Here is a 16,852-nt window from a genome sequence, read left to right as displayed (position 1 = left end):
AGATTCACACCAGTTCTGAGATGAGTGAAATGTTAGGAGTTCCAACAATGAACTCAACCCATGCATAAGAAATTATCATTTGAAAATATCTCGGAAATAACATGTGAGCTATCCATTTCAGTCTCCATTGCAAAGCTTATATGGTTCTTAACTTTTGGCTGAACTTTGATTTTTGTCATTTTTGCCACTCTGAATTTTTAAGCACTTGATTCAGTCATTCAGTCACCAATAATGCTCAGCCAAGTCCACACCTATGGAGTAAATAAATGTCAGCCATTTCCCAGTATTCATGAGCCTTGAAAAATGCTATGACGGTTGTAGTGGAGTGTGCTGTGGGAATTGGCAAGAGGCATTTTTATTTTAATATTACCAGAAATAGACATCAGTGCAGATTGGCAAAATTGTGAGAGGAGTGAGATAAACAGACTAATCCTATCAGTTAGTTTCCTGGGGGACAACGTTAACTATGAAGGTAAAATCTTGTTTTAATTATTTTTGGAATAATATGGAAATTCTAAAAGTGGAGCTAACAAGGTGCCAAGTCTTTTCAGATGCCTGATAAGTAGAATAATTAACGCTCCATGTTTCTGTGGGATAATTGGGCTGATAAGTAAGTGTTATTGTTTGGGGTCTTTTTGTTGAAGAGGCCCTGAAGGTCTGCCGGATGCAGGGCAATGACCAGAGATGACTTGACCGTGTGCTGCGACTAGATGTCACCTTTTGTCCACAGTATTTCTCCAAACAACCTGGTTCCAAAGCTGACAGTGCTCCCCTCGCCTGCACTGGAAATTGGAGAGCAGAATGTCTTTTTAAGAGTCACAGGAAAGTTGTAATGTAACCGTATGCTTATTAGTTTGCTGGTTGTGGTACAGTGGTAGTTGGTTTTTAAAAATTAAAAGTCAAAAGTTTTGCCCTAACCGGTTGGCTGTGGACTCAAGGTTCCCAGGTTCGATTCCGGTCAAGGGCATGTACCTTGGTTGCGCGCACATCCCCAGTGGAGGGTGTGCAGGAAGCAGCTGATCGATGTTTCTCTCTCATCGATGTTTCTAACTCTACCTCTCCCTTCCTCTCTGTAAAAAAATGAATAAAACATATTTAAAATATAATAAAAATCAAAAGTTTCTGCTAGAAATGCCATTATCCCAGAGTACAGGAACCCATATCCTAATGCCTCTAACTAGGCGTTCTCTTTCTGGTTTTATGTCTTCTGCTTTGTAGACACGGGGCTAAGTTTTTAGTGTTGATTATAGTCTTGTGCTTTGTAGTTTCATGTGCTTTGTAGGTTTTAGATTTGGTTGCTATCAAGTTAATTAAGGCCGTGACTGTCTTCTACCCCTATTCCTGTTCCTTGAATTAAATGCCTAAGTATTCAGTGTGAATTGCTAGCTAAGAAAATATAAAACATTTCTGAAGGGGATTAATGGATACATGTATATTGTCATATTCCTACCCAGTTGCTTCTAAAAAATTCAAAGTGGCACTAAGTGTTACATGGCAATGCCCAAGTAACTCTTTTGAATATAATTTTAAATACAATTTTCTTAATGAAATTATGACTTTGAAGAATGGTAACTTTTCATCCATTCAGTAAACACACACTAAGTAGCTTTTTATTGAATGCCTATTTGTGTCAGTCTCTGTGCACAGTGCTTGAACTAGTCCCCTCCTTAATGCCCACAACCCTTTGAAGTGTCCCATTTTATAAGAAGGAAACAGGTTTTTAGAGAATTAAGTAACAGATTGCCTAAATTCACACAGCAGAGCCAGATTTAAGTCCACACATAGTTGACTCTACCAACCTGTGCTCCTTGTCTGAATACCCCATTCAAAGTAGGGGAGTGCCAAAATGAGCAAGACACAGCCCCAGCATAAGAGACCAGAAACTATTCTACCAAATAGACTGTGGAATGAGCCATGTGAGAGGTTCAGATAAAGAACATCTAAGTCAGCGAGTGGGGGGATTACAGTAAATCCTCAATTTTGCGGACCTCAATTTAACAGACCAGATTTAATGGACAGAATTTCCGGTCAGTATGTCATATGTGAAAATTAACACCCTGTTAATTCTAAAATGTTTTAAACCAAGATTTGCTTATAATTAAATTAACAGGTTTTGTTGTTGTTATTAGTTCACCGTTAGTTTTTAAGAAATTTTAGCGAATAGTCCATATGTTGGAAAAAAACATTGTAGTAATTTCACTGACTTAAATAAATATTGCATATCTGTAATTATAGTCTACATATTTAAATCCAGGAGTCACCGCTCGTAAACAGTGTTTGGCGAATGACTAGCACTTGATCACACGCATCTCGCTTGCTAATTGGTCCTGTTGTCATCTGGTGTGACTGCAGCAGTTTTAATGGCTAGCCGGTGTTCCCACGTGCCCCGTCGTGTGCGTTTGTTTCCTCGAGGTGACCGGTGAATGCACGCATTTACTAGACCTGTTCAGTATAAGTTTAAAATTACAGTAATACATACAGAAAACTCTTCTGTGAAATTAAACCTTTCATACATACTTAATTTTAATTACTCAAATAAGTCTGTGTAAGTAAAAACAGGCAAACTCACTAATTTGTCAATTTTTTTAACATATGCATTCAGAAAACGCACTTTATTGTTTAACAGACTTTGAGCTTTGACAGACACCCCCCTCGCCCGAATTAGTCTATTATATTGAGGTTTTACTGTATTAGGAAAATTGTAGACAATATGGCAATTGAGCCTGGGCCTTGAATTTTTCATCTCTATTCTCAACTCTTCAATTTGTGTTTGTACTTTTGCAAAAAATTAACTAGCACTTATGTTGGGAGAAAGGCTTCCAATTAGAGGAAACAAATCTTCTATCTGGACTAGCTTTAATTCACCTGGACATATCACTATTGATGGTAATGTGAATTGCTAAATCAGATTATCTGAACATGTTTGTATGTTTTTCTTGGCTAGCACCTTTCTATCTTAATTCTCTTCTCAGTGGGCCTATTTCCTCCTTTCTTTCCTTTTTTTTTTTTTTTACTTCAGAGAGGAAGGGAGAGAGAGAGAGAGAAACATGAATGATGAGACAGAATCATTGATTGGCTGTCTCCTGCACGCCCCCCACTTGGGATTGATCCCACAACCCAGGCATGTGCCCTGACTGGAAATTGCTAGAAGTGAAATTGAATGTGATTAGAAAGGTTTGAAAATGACAACAGCTATGCCAAGACCTAGGCCTTACATAAAATTATGATACAAAGTACATGAAAAAGTTCCATGAACATAAAAATCAAGGTAAAGTTGCTTCAGCATCTTGTAATTTAAATTGGAGAGCATGGAGAACCCTAGCTGGTTTGGCTCAGTGGATAGAGCGTCGGCCTGTGGACTGAAGGGTCCCAGGTTCGATTCTGGTCAAGGGTAAATGCCTGGGTTGCGGGCTTGATTCCCAGTGAGGGGTGTGCAGGCAGCAGCCAATCAATGATTCTGTCTCATCATTGATGTTTCTTTCTTTCTCTCCATCTCTCTTCCTCTCTGAAATCAGTAAAAAATATATTTAAAAGAAATAAAAAAAATTGCACGGAGAACGAAAAAGCTTACAGTTTAAATGATGGAACGTTTACTTCTGCTTTGGATTGAAAACTGTTTAAAAAAAAAAACTTCCATCAGCTTGGCTAATATTCAGGCCAAAGTGTTGAAGTTAGTTGCCTCATTGAAAGAAAATAGTAATTGCAAGGAGATTGAAGAACTTTACTGCCAATAAAAGATAGTTTCATCATCTCAGAAGTCATCGTGAATTCACTAAAGTTATCTGGGGAAGCTGCTACTGTGTATCAGAATGTTGCTGTGAAATTTGTACCCAGATCTCAAAGATTAGTTAAGGTGGATGTTATGATTGTCAAGGAGTGCAACCAGGAACTTACACACAAAAGATGTAGAGTCACAAAGTGGTCATAAAGGAGATAAAGATATATGAACTTTCTTAATAAGAGGCAACACAGTGACTTCAAAACCTATGCTTATCTGGACAGCTAATTGTGGGAGAGGAGTTAGGGGGTTAAGAAAACATATATGTGGCTGCCTGGGTACAGTGCTGGCGGTTTGAGGCAGAGGTCCTATCAGGCAAGGGTTTTACCTTATTGCTTAAGTGTGCTTACATATTTGGGGGTATCCTTAGGTTAGAACATGACATTTTGCCAGGGAGAGAGATGTTGAGAATAGTAATTTAAATCCTTGTCTTGTGAGATTTAGGCTTAATGTAATATTCAGAGGATAAGAAATTTTGTTTTACTTTTGCATTAATTTAAAAATGTGTTACCTTTTTATGTGTAAAAGTAATATATGTTTACAGTAGAAAACTTAGAAGTCATAGGACAACATGGACTATTTCAAAAATCATTGTCACCTGGAGTACTGTTAGCTGCTGCTCATTGGTGTGTCCACAAGGTTGGTTGTTTCAGCCCCTTGGTGCTGCTCTAATAGTTGATGTCCTGTTCTGATGCGTCATAGCCAGTGCTGTGTGGCTGATAAATAATGCGTGAAATCCAACTTTTCCGGAGTCATTCATGTTAACAATTCTGGTAACTGGAAGTTACTTTTTTCTATATATCACACTTTTAACATTATATCATGAACATTTGCCTGTGGAAACAAAATAGGTTATTGTCTTCTTTTGTGAATAGCCCAGTATGGATTTTGCCCTCTTTCTGTTGGTTTTTCATCATTTATTAAAATTTGTAGTTTTTTTTAAAAAATATATTTTATTGATTTTTTACAGAGAGGAAGGGAGAGGGATAGAGAGTTAGAAACATCGATGAGAGAGAAACATCAATCAGCTGCCTCCTGCACATCTCCTACTGGGGATGTGCCCGCAACCCAGGTACATGCCCTTGACCGGAATCGAACCTGGGACCTCTCAGTCCGCAGGCCGACGCTCTATCCACCGAGCCAAACCGGTTTCGGCTAAAATTTGTAGTTTTTATTTGACTCTAGAAACTTTTGCACATATACCTCAGATCAGAAACAGAACAGTGAAAAGCTTACTACCTCTCTCACTTGTTAATAGGAAAACATACTCATGTTTTGTGAGTGAGAAGGGGTAGGATAAGCTTTAAGTAAGTGACCTAATTTAAATGCACTCTTGGATCTGAAGTCAGGAATTGCCTGACAGACTAGATCTGCCAGGAGCACAGTACTTTTGGTACTGATGGTTGGTGTTGGGCATTCACCAGAGATAGCTGCTGGAAGTATCTTGTTGGGAGCACGATTTATCAGGCTTGGTGTTGCAACTTGACTTCATTCATCTTAGTGCCAGGCAAGGATCCAAGGCTTGCTTAAATTTAAGTAAATATTTCCAAGGTCCAGGTAATTAATATTTTAAAAAATACTTAGATGTTCATGTTAGAAAAGCTTCATGATTGGACTCTAAGGTGTGGGTGATCAGCAAATTGATGAGTATGTGTGTGCACCAGCAGCCCTTTTTGGGAAGGGTGGGATCCTGTGAACGTGCAGCTCTGTGAAGTCTCATCTCTGTCAGCTGATTCATTATGAATAACTTGAAGCATTTATTTGTACAGTTGTAGAGATACTCAGTTATGTTCATACCCACTTCAGATTCCAGTGGTCCTTAGTGAATTGGGTTAGGTGGGGAATATTTGTCCAACTGAAGGTCAGATTAAAGAAGAATATGATACTGACAGCTTGTACGTCTTATGTGCAAAGAAACAAAGTAGTGCTATTATCATTTGATTGCAAAATTGAATTTAACTGCTGGCTGATATACTTTGCTTTAGTGTTCACCTGAACTGGTAGTTCCAGCTCAAGATTGGTTATTGCAACTGTACGATAGAGGCCCGAGTCACTGTAGCTTGGATCATTCAAAAAAATTTTTCTCGTTAGCACTACATTTGTACAAATTGTTTTGGCACAATATAATATACTATATGATGTTTATGTGGCTCTGTCTGCCTGATTAGACTGAAAGCACCTTGAGAGTATACTGATGTTTCTGTTTTTAATTCCAAAGTGAGTAGCACAAAATCTTGCTCCTAACAAAAGTTTAAAGATAGATGCTTCTCTTTCCAAATCTTGTGATTCATTTATAAACATGCCAGTTTAACAGGAAAAGAGTCGTGGATTTAGGCCAGTGATGGCGAATCTTTTGAGCTTGGTGTGTCAGCATTTTGAAAAACCCTAACTTAACACTGGTGCCGTGTCACATATAGAAATTTTTTGATATTTGCAACCATAGTAAAACAAAGACTTATATTTTTGATATTTATCTTATATATTTAAATGCCATTTAACAAAGAAAAATCAACCAAAAAAATGAGTTCGCCTGTCACCTCAGACACGCCTGTCATAGGTTCGCCATCACTGATCTGGGCAATGGGATAGTGAATCTCATAGCTGCCACCTGCTTCAAAGTATGGCCTTGCATGATCACAAATCTATTATGTCATTCTTCAGAGTTGATTTTGCCTTAGTGTAAAACTGTACTAAATATGTAATTGTCACCTAACAACATTTTTTCTTTTTTTCAGTGGTTGAAAAGCCTCTTTGTTGTAATTGTTATATATATATATATATTTTTTTTTTAAAAAAATATATTTTATTGATTTTTTTACAGAGAGGAAGGGAGAGGGATAGAGAGTTAGAAACATCGATGAAAGAGAAACATCAATCAGCTGCCTCCTGCACACCTCCTACTGGGGATGTGCCGGCAACCAAGGTACATGCCCTTGACTGGAATTGAACCTGGGACCCTTCAGTCCGCAGGCCAACGCTCTATCTACTGAGCCAAACCAGTTAGGGCGTAATTGTTATATTTTACTTTTTTTTTCTTTTTTAACAAGTCTTTGGGCCTAGGGATTGATGTTACCAGCAACTTCCACAAGATGGCAGACCAAACACTTTTTTTTCCCATGTTACTAGGTTTCAAACAATTTTTAACACACTTTTCCTAGGCTCTTAATTATTGTTAAAATCTTTTTTGCTTTTTCTTTAGGTGGGCGGTATCAAATCGAGAAATGCTTATAGCCCAAAACAGCTCCTTGGAATTTAAGCTACATAGACTGTATTTTATTAGCTTGTTAATGGGTGGAACTACAAATCAGCGAGAGGCATTGCAATATGCTAAAAATTTTCAGCCATTTGCCCTAAATCATCAAAAAGGTGAGTCTGGAGTCACATGTTATCAATGTTTACAACAGGCCTAAAGTCACCACTGGGATTGAAGCTTCTCTTAACTAGATCAATACACATTTGCTAATAAATGAAAACAGTTATAGGTGATAATCACTTATAGACAAAGCTGTGATGGGCTCTAGCACAAAAATAAAATATTGAAGATTCATAAATGAAAAGTCATAAACCTTGCATTTTTGGTGATTTCATAGTAAACTGAAAGGAGACATGAGAAAGAGTTGAAGTATGCACTTGCACCCCCCATGCTACTGTTAGTGCCACAACAAAGTGTTTCAGGGTGCACCAGGTGGCAGCAGTTAACCCCAAGTGTCAGTGTTGGAGAACTGGATAGTCAGATATTCGTAATGGCTCCTTTTATAGCATAGTTATCACTCCTCAAGATGATGGTAATTATACTGTGCTAATTGTAATAGTAAAATAACTGCAAGTTCAACATTTAGTGCTTTCTTTTTTTCTCCCTTTCTCTATTTCTGCTGTTTCTTTAAGGTGAAGGGAGAAACCCAGCTTAAAGAAAAGAATTTTAAAAGACATTGTGAATGAAGGATTTTAGGCTGTGTCAGTTGGGGGGATTCTTGCCTTTCTCAGCCTATTACCTGTAAGCCAGCTCTATTTCAGATGTAATCATTCACCTCTAAATAGCTGCTGCTTTTTGTTTAGACATTCAGGTTTTGATGGGCAGCCTCGTGTACCTGAGACAAGGGATTGAGAACTCACCATATGTCCACCTGCTTGATGCGAATCAGTGGGCTGACATCTGTGACATCTTTACGCGGGATGCCTGTGCCCTCCTGGGGCTCTCCGTGGAGTCCCCTCTCAGTGTCAGGTACGGAAATTGGTCCTATTACTAAAATGTGCATCACGTTTTTTAGTTGTTCTTAATTAGTTGCCTAGTTCTTGATGTTTAAAGCTGAGAGATTGTCTGTCTTTCTGATAAAGAGTGCAGTTGGTATTTCAAGAGATTGTCACAATTGACAGTGACAGTGTTAGGGCAGCAGTTCTCGGTGCAGTCGTGGACCTCTGGGGGTCTGAGAGCCCCTTGCACGGGGCTGACATTTTTCCTGATGGTGCAGGAGCATGGTGAGTGAAATTGCTGGAGCCTGAGCACAGGTCAGAGCAGTGGCCTCAGAACCCACTGTATTCCTCACTCCACACACTTGCAGTTGAAATGCTACTTTTACGTAAGAATGTTCTCGATAAAACGTTAAAAATGATTAGTTTTATTAAATCTTGACCTTTGAGTACACATCTTTAATATTCTGGATGACAGAATAAGAGGTTCACATAAAGCACTCAGCTTCGTGCCAGATGTGGCGACTCCCAGAAAAAGCACCTGTGTGTGTGTGGTTTGTTTTTCATGGGACAGTTTTTGCTTGAAAGACTCACTAGACAGCAAACTACAGAGTGAGCAAAGGAGCGCGACGCATCAGAGGAAGCAGCTGACAGCATCTTTGCCATAATGATAAAATTCACGATTTGAGCTAAAATATAAATTTTTGAAAACTTCTGTTATACTGAGCTTGACAGCTTTCTGGTACTTAAGGATGTTTCTGATGAGATTTGTGGTGATATTAATAAAGTTGATTTTTTTTATATTATGTAATTAGATGAATTAATACTTTGAAGATCTTAATTCAGTATGAGTTTACAAAGTCATACATTGAGTAAACGAATCACTCTGAGTATAAGACATACCATTGGATTTGAATGTAGCTCAGTATTAAAAATTCATTGGTAAGGATTCAGATTCGACGGTACAGCTGACCATTAAGAAACTACTGCTTGTTGAGTTTTGTGTGGCATTAAAGAAGAATATCCACACTGATCTGAAAAGCCAATTAAATTACTACATGTCTGTTGAGGCTTGATCATTTATTTCAACCATAAGAACCCTTTGCCACAGATTGCATGCAGAGGAAGAGTTAAGAATTCAGTTGCCTTCTGTTAAACCAGTCAGTAAAGAGGTTTATAAAAGTGCAAAGCAATGCCACTCTTCTCACAGACGGACTTTTAGCTTGGAAATGGGGGATTTGGGGTAAAGATGTTATTTATAGCATAATAAGTTTTTTACTTTTAAATGAATTAATATTTTAAAATTTTCTTGATTTTAATTTCTGATATTCTAAGTGATGATAGATATAATCCACAAAAAAAATGCTCTTTCATATCCTTTATATTTAAGCATGTAAAGAGGACCTGAAACCAAAAAGCTTAAGAACCTATTTTAAGAAAATAACTTTTTTAGCTCTTCTTTTCATTTAATTCCTCAAGTGATTTTTATTGATTTCAGAGAGGAAGGGAGAGGGAGAGAGAGATAGGAACATCAGTGATGTGAGAGAATCATTGATCAGTTGTCTCCTACATGACTCATACTGGAGATTGAGCCTGAAACCTGGGCATGTGCCCTGACTGGGAATTGAACCTTGACTTCCTGGTTCATAGGTTGGCGCTCAACCACTGAGCCACACCAGCCGGCTTCCTCAAGTGTTTTTAATCCTGTTATGTGCCAGGTAATGTGTGGGACACAGAGATAAATAAGGTACAATCTGCGCTCCATAGGGTGTACCATCTGAGTGTAGGAGACACTTGTGCAATTAACTCTAACGCATTGCCATGCTACAGGTTAGGTTGTCTGGGGAACAGACTCTGCAATGGGTAGAGATTGACATGAAGAAGTTTATTGGGATCAGCCCCTGTTGGGGGATGAAAGCAGCATGATTAGGCAGAGGAAAAGTTGGGATGTATGTGATGCAGGCTGACCAAAGACCTCAGCCATCCTTGAAGAGCTCTGGAGCTCTGGTGGGCCTGTGGAGTTGGAGCATTGTATCCATGCGGAGCATTCATTAAATATGACCCTAGTCAGGTGGCTTTCGTCAGCTTAGGGGAGTCCTGAAGAGGGCCAGCTGAGAACTGACTGCCAACACTTGTGCCCTAAACGGGGGTGATCTGGGTCTAGGAGGAACAGTGTAAGAAAATGTCTTAGAATGTCATTAATGTTAGGAGTGTCATTAATGACGGATAGGTAGGGCCCATTAAATCGGCTGGTTCTGTCCAATTTAAAACCTATTTATGTGTGTACATGCGCACACACACTAATTTAGCAGAGCAGAGGGCTCTGTACCCTGCCAAACGCCAGGGCCCTCTGCACAGAGTCTGGAGGAATTGACGTTTCTGGGACCAAGCTGTCTGGCATTGGCCTGGCATTGACATTTCCTCTTCTGTCTCCCAGTTTCTCAGCAGGTTGCGTGGCGCTGCCAGCTTTAATTAACATTAAAGCCGTGATTGAGCAGAGGCAGTGCACTGGAGTTTGGAACCAGAAAGATGAATTGCCCGTGAGTTCCATTTTCTCTTGATTGTTTACTTTACCTGTCATTAGAAGAATGTGAATGTTAAAGGTTTAGAATGCCAGTCTTGCCTTTTAACTGGGGAACATTATTGTAGCCATTTGACAGGGATGCTTTTATGCATATGGTGACATGATTAAATAATAGAAATGGGAGCAAGTATGTTTTGGAGGCACTGGAGGAGTTTTCTTAACATTTTGACTTTGGCAGTGAAAGCTAATGAAGGCCCTGGCCAGTGTGGCTCAGTTGGTTGGGCGTTGTGCCATGCACCTAAAGGTCGCTCCTTCAGTTCCCGGTCAGGGCACATACCTGGGTTTCCAGCTCGATCTCTGGTGGGTGGGGGGGGCGGTCGTGCAGGAGGCAGTGGATTGATGTTATGCCCTCATATCAATGTTTTCTCTCTTCTCCCTCCCCCTCTCTCAAATCAATACACGATTCTTTAGAAAAGAAAGCTAATGAAGGAGACGTCAGAAGTGGGGAGGGCAGGATATACTGTAGCATGCAGAGTGCTCTGCACATGGCAAGCCAGTGGTGCTACCGTTTTCTTTTAAATATAAGCGCAGTGAGTCATTTTGATTGGATTTAGTTTTATCTTAAGCATTGATATTGATGAAATCATGGGTTTGAGCTGGTTATATTGGTCTGATACCATTCAAAATAAGTACATAGCTATTAGATTAAAGGTCATCCTTGTGACCTCTGCAGTCCTCAGTGGCCCTTCAGTGCCGTGTGTCCTCTGATGCCTGGAGCAGGCCGTGGTTTCAAGCCTCAATTTTAGTCCCTTGCCAGCTTTCCACCTTCCTCGCGTAGTTTTTCCATTTCTGAAATGGGGACTGTCCTTCTCTTTTGGGACTATGGGACTATTAAAGGCTAGAGACAACATAGATATACTTAGAATAACATGGGACACGTAGTAGGTACTCACGTTTTGCCTACAGGGAGTGGCAGAGGTCACTGTAGTGGTATTTCCACCGGCCTCTGACAGATACTACAACTTTGGAAATACCCCTGCATGGTTCTGTCAAGACCCTGAAGGGCAAAAACGTGCTTTTGGCTTTTGTCTCTTTTCTGCCACCTGTGCACAGGTTTATCTGCAGTTACCCTGCTCTTCCAGCTGGTAACTGTTGGTTGGTTGCCCAGCTTCTCCTCGGAGATCTGGTTTGATTTGAAGCACAGGTGCATTCCCAGCCCTGCATGTGGTCAGGGCACCAGCAGCACCCCTGTTTGACTGCTGCACATTGGAGCAAGTGGAGAGAACTGAGCCTTCGCTTGCTCTGCTGAGGCAAGTGCCCGCAGGATGCTGGGAGTTTCCCAAGTTACCTGTAAGCCCCTCTGCTGCTTGTGCGCTAGGAAAGAGCCTGCCAGAGTCTGAATTCACCTAAGGCCTGTGTGTCAGGGTAATACAGCACTTGGAAGTGATGGTCTGGCCATTTTTTCTCAGGATTCTTCTGTTATACTTTGTCAACTTTTTTGAAAGAGTCCGGGTAATAGACTTTTATACTGATAGCCATTGTCGATTGAGAAGGAAGAAAACAGAATAACCGTTTGTGGAGCCCCTGCCAAATATCAACCCCTGTTAGGTAACTTCATAGCTTTCGTTTGTTTTGTTCACTCAGAGAGCAATCCTGGGGCTGTGATTGTGAAAAGTCCTGCTGAACTTCAGCTGCAAGCCCTTGTTGCAGGTGGTTTCTCTCGACCATTCTGCACAAAACGGGGAAGACTTGGACCTGAAACTCACACGGAAGCAAACCATATTTAATTTGCTTTTAAAGGAGTGAATACACTGAATTTTATCATCTAGCTAAGTGTGCTGCAAAACAGTCAGTATTTCTGATGGGTTTTACTGTTAGGTGTATCTAATGAATTTCCAAGAGTGTTTAACTTCTAGAACATTGATTTGCCTTTAACTCTTAACTCTCAGACATCAGAATTTAGCTTAAAAGTAGTGTTTTATATAATTGAAGATGGAAGCATTTTCTCAGTCCGTTGAGATTTTGCTTCCCTGCCGTTGTCATCAGTTTGGCTCAAATAAACTCATAAAAATTCTGTGATAAAAAGGTAATTTTGAAGGTTAATATAGAATTATGAATAATGCTAGAATCCTTAAGACTGTCCCTCTCGAGTTAGAAGAGTGTTGTGAGAGGCAGGATCAGAGGAGTAGGTGTTAGCAGTGTTCTTGGCTGCACAGTGCATACTCACGTTAAGGTGTTTGAGCTGTAACGAGCCTTTCACTTTTCTTTAACAGATTGAAGTGGACCTCGGTAAAAAGTGCTGGTATCACTCCATATTCGCCTGTCCCATTCTTCGTCAGCAAACAACAGATAGCAACCCACCCATGAAATTGGTCTGTGGTCATATCATATCAAGAGATGCCCTGAATAAAATGTTTAATGGTAGCAAGTAAGTATCTGACTTTTTAAACGTTAGTGAAATTTTTTCTTTTGTAACTTAGTGGGAAGTGAAGTAATGAGGGTAAATAAATGCTGCTAGAATTTAAAAGTAAATAGATTTTATCAGTACTCATTTGGCGTAGTGGGTGGCATCTGATTTTTTTGTCAGTCTTTTTAATATGTTGATGAATTTGGTGACCAGATTTATAAGCATGGTCTTTAGTGCCTTTTGGGTAGGTGATACAATGTCAACTCCTTGTCCCCCTTTTACACAAATGGTAGCATGTAGCATACTATTTACTGTTCTGTCAGTGCTGTGTCCTGGAGATCTTATACTAGGATATGCTACTGAAAGAGTCCTCATTCTCCCTTTAAAACTGCAGATTAATCTACCATGTGGAAATAATGATCATGAAACCAATTCCTTATTGATGAGCATTTAACTTTTGTTACTGTAAAGTGAATTACCTTATCTATACGCTGTATATAAATTCACAGAATTGAAATTGCTGCTTCAAAGGGTATATATACTTAGGCTTTTTATACATTATGAGTCCAACTTTTTATTAAAAACATTTCAAAAGCTTATTTCTAGCATAGGCAGCTAGAAAATTGCTCACTGGAGTTTATTTCAGACCCATTGTGGTGAAGTCTTTCTTTAAGGGGAGGCTCTGGCATGCACCACAGGCATCTGTGCCCTTCCTAGCCCATGCAGCCATGCTGGCTGTGTGCCCCACTGCAGGGCATGTCAGCTGCTCTTGGTAGCTACATACTTTGTAGGCTCAGCAGCTGGCATCAGATTTGCTGCACTTGAGTGGGTTGTGTGACCAATAGATTTGAAACTCATTTCGAGACAGATAGGTGCAGCCTAAATCTTGGAGAAGAAAAATTGGATTTACTTCTGAAAATTCCCAAAGCATTATGCAGAACAGTTGTCTTTTCTTTGTGTACAAAACAGTTTTTACTGATTTCCACTGAAGGAGAGCCTTTCAGTTTAGGGTCTGGCTTAGGTGGAGTTTATTTGTGATCCTCCAAAGCTTGGCTGTTATATTAAGAGAAAGCGCAGCTCATCCTCAAAATACAGACACATCTGTGTGTGTTTGTCAGTCTCTGTGTATGTAATTGTTAGAAAGACGTTATAACTATGTGAAGTTGAATGCCCAGTACTGATCATGTTCCCTCATTCAGTGTTTTTTTCCCACTTCTCTTTAGATTAAAGTGTCCATATTGTCCAATGGAACAAAGTCCAGGAGATGCCAAACAGATATTTTTCTGAAGAAATAATTTTAATTTGCAGTTTGTAAGTGAAACTGAATTGTGGGTGCATTTCAGAAGAGAATGTTCCATTTAATGCAGCTACCCAAGGACTCCCGTGTTTATATAAGCTAATGCTCCAAAAACTTTGCCAACATTTTAGTGCACACACACCGAGGGAGTGTTCCAGACGAATATTATCATAGGGCTTTATTATATTCTTGGTCTTTATTTCCGATCAAGTAACTACACCAGCAGTTGTCATTCAATGCAGGTTTTTGTACTTAATTATATGGTGATTTTTTTACTTTTTAAGAGCAGAAACAGAAATTGACCTCCCCACCATGTGATTAGTATTTTTCCTGCTTTTACTTTTGTCATTTTCTTGAGAATTGTAAGCTTTGGGAATGTTTGTGAAGAAGTTTTATTTCCTGTTATGTGTACATAATTAAATGAAAATTCTTCAGAAAAAGTTTGGAAAACTGAATTGTGGCTATAAAACTAATTTGCTTTTTTTTTTTTTTTTTTTTTTTTGCTTAAGGAAGAAAGCTGTGATAGATTTCAAGTTTGCTTTTTGAACTTTTTCTCTGCTCCTGTTCTCACTGAAAAGTCAGCAGACCTGCATTTGAGTTCTGCTGGTAGCCTGGCTGCCTGTTTTTAAAAATCCCATCATGAATTTAGCAGGTTGATGTGAGAAGTCTTCCGCTAGAATAGAGTGGAAGGAGCACTATTGTTTCTATGCTTTTATTGCCAAGAGGTGCTTGTTTTAAAAGTGTGTTCAATAAAATGAAATTCTGAAGTTAGAAGTGTTAAGTTGATATTTGCTCCCTTGGTCTTAGTAGCCCTGTGCTCTGAAATTTGCCTTCAGGACTTGGCTGTCCATTGCATTTGTATACCATGAAGACACAGTATTGTGTGTGTGTAGATGTGCACCAGCATCAAACATTGTGCATCTGGAAGGGGAGAAGCATGTTCCAGTCCTAAAATGCAGCCACCAGAGTCATTACTTTAAATCCTTAAAGTTAGAATCTAGCGAATTTTCTGTAGTGCAGAATATGTTTATTGCTGTTTTTGTATTTGAATAGTATACTGTTCAATGCCTCTCCTGCAGCGTGTATCATCTCATTGACTGTGAACCTGTATATTATTCTAATGGATACACAATGACCTTTTCTCTTGTGTGGTATCTTCATTTAATGCACTTTCCAGAAATAGCCATGTGTAAGAGTCTTTCTCTGTATGATGAACTACATGGAAAAGACTTCCGAGGACATAATTCTGACAAACCTGTTATGTTACTTCATTATAAGAAGAATGGTATATGGATATCACCAAATATTTTGCAACTTTATTTCATCTGACATGGAACTGAACATCAGTATAGGAAAACTTTCATGAGAAAACGAAAAAAAGAAGAAAACAAGCAAAGAGAACCATGACACTTCACTTTTTAAACTACAGATTGACTTAGGTTGGGGGGGAGGGGGAATGGATTTGGTGCTAAGTTAATTGGAAGGTGGCAGCACTTGCAGTAATACACCAGCCTGGCTGGTTTGTCCTGAAGTGTGTACCTTGGAGAGTTGGGTTTTGTTTATAAAGTCGGGGGGTATTACAGAGAGCCCTGCCTGACTGGCGTGTGTGGCCAGGCGTAGGTGGAGGGCTACTGTGAGCTGTGTAGGTGAGCCAGGAATCGTGCTTAGCCTGCTCGGAGTGCTTGCTTTGTTCGACCCGAAACTTATCCCCACAGCAACTCTTGCGCGGTGTTTCTGCTTTCCTGTTACAACCCTCTCTAAAGTTCCCTTCTCTCCACTAGCGCAGTGAAGGAGGAAAGTGGGGAGAAGCTCCTTGGACTCCAAAAGAAGGTAGAAAATTCAAGGCAGTACTCTGGTTGAGGACGTAAAACTGGTTTATTTTTTCTTTTGACTTAAAACCCAGAGTGTCTTTTTTTTAGCTTTTCTAGGCCAGATTTAGCTTTATTCTCACCTACCATCTCAGACACCTACACGGCATTTAGGCTTCACACAAGGTTTGAACAGTACAGACACATTGCTCTAAGACTAGAGGCTGGTGGTAAATATTTTTGGCAGCCAGGGACTCAGTTGTCTCAGGCCACTTTCGGGGACAAAAGCCAGAGCTCTGCTTTGTCCCTCTCCCGGTGTTGGGAATCCTGTTGACAGTTTCCGTGCAAGGTCCTTGTAGTCCTACTGGACAGGGTTAGGGCCAATAATTTGAAACTCTTGATCTGATTATTTAACATGAAAATTATGTTTTGTGATCCTTAACTAAATGCATGGACTTAAAATTTACTGGTGATTAAATGTGAAGGAGAGGTGGCCTTGAAGAGGCCAGATCTTAACCAAAGAGACTGAAATACAGTACGCTGTCCTTCCTACTCCAGTAACACCTTCACCAGAGCTGGCAGCACCATGTCACCGGGGCTGCGGAGGTCAGCGGTGCTGGAGGACGCCCTTCGCCACACTCTGCCTTCCACTTGCAAAAGGTCACGATAAAACCAAGGTTTCTTACAGTCAGACTCTTTAAAATAATGTACATTGAAAACCAATTCAGAGTGGTTGTTTAAATTCCTATAGGAGCCATTTCCATTTATCAGTCATGGACTATACTAAACCAATCAAACCTTACTAGGTCCTTAGCATCTGCTTCAGCCAGAGCATCTGTGCTTCCCAGTC

General features: G+C 39.8%; 1 protein-coding gene across 1 annotated transcript in view; it reads left to right on the top strand.

Moving 5' to 3' along the window:
• The window catches only part of RMND5A (required for meiotic nuclear division 5 homolog A), a 65,039-nt gene extending 49,478 nt beyond the window's left edge, over positions 1–15,561 (top strand). Inside the window, exons 5-10 of the mRNA XM_081101134.1 lie at positions 6,978–7,144; positions 7,835–8,000; positions 10,404–10,506; positions 12,764–12,918; positions 14,121–14,208; positions 14,704–15,561. Of these exons, the coding sequence (XP_080957260.1) occupies positions 6,978–7,144; positions 7,835–8,000; positions 10,404–10,506; positions 12,764–12,918; positions 14,121–14,184 (655 nt within the window). The 3' untranslated portion in view covers positions 14,185–14,208; positions 14,704–15,561. The remainder of the gene's footprint in view (positions 1–6,977; positions 7,145–7,834; positions 8,001–10,403; positions 10,507–12,763; positions 12,919–14,120; positions 14,209–14,703) is intronic.
• The last annotated feature ends 1,291 nt before the right edge of the window (positions 15,562–16,852 follow it).

Source organism: Myotis nattereri, assembly GCF_964212035.1.
Source record: "Myotis nattereri genome assembly, chromosome: 10".
Classification (NCBI taxonomy): Eukaryota; Metazoa; Chordata; class Mammalia; order Chiroptera; family Vespertilionidae; genus Myotis; species Myotis nattereri.
Note: the sequence above shows the minus strand (reverse complement) of the source record. Positions and strands in the feature narration are given on the sequence as shown.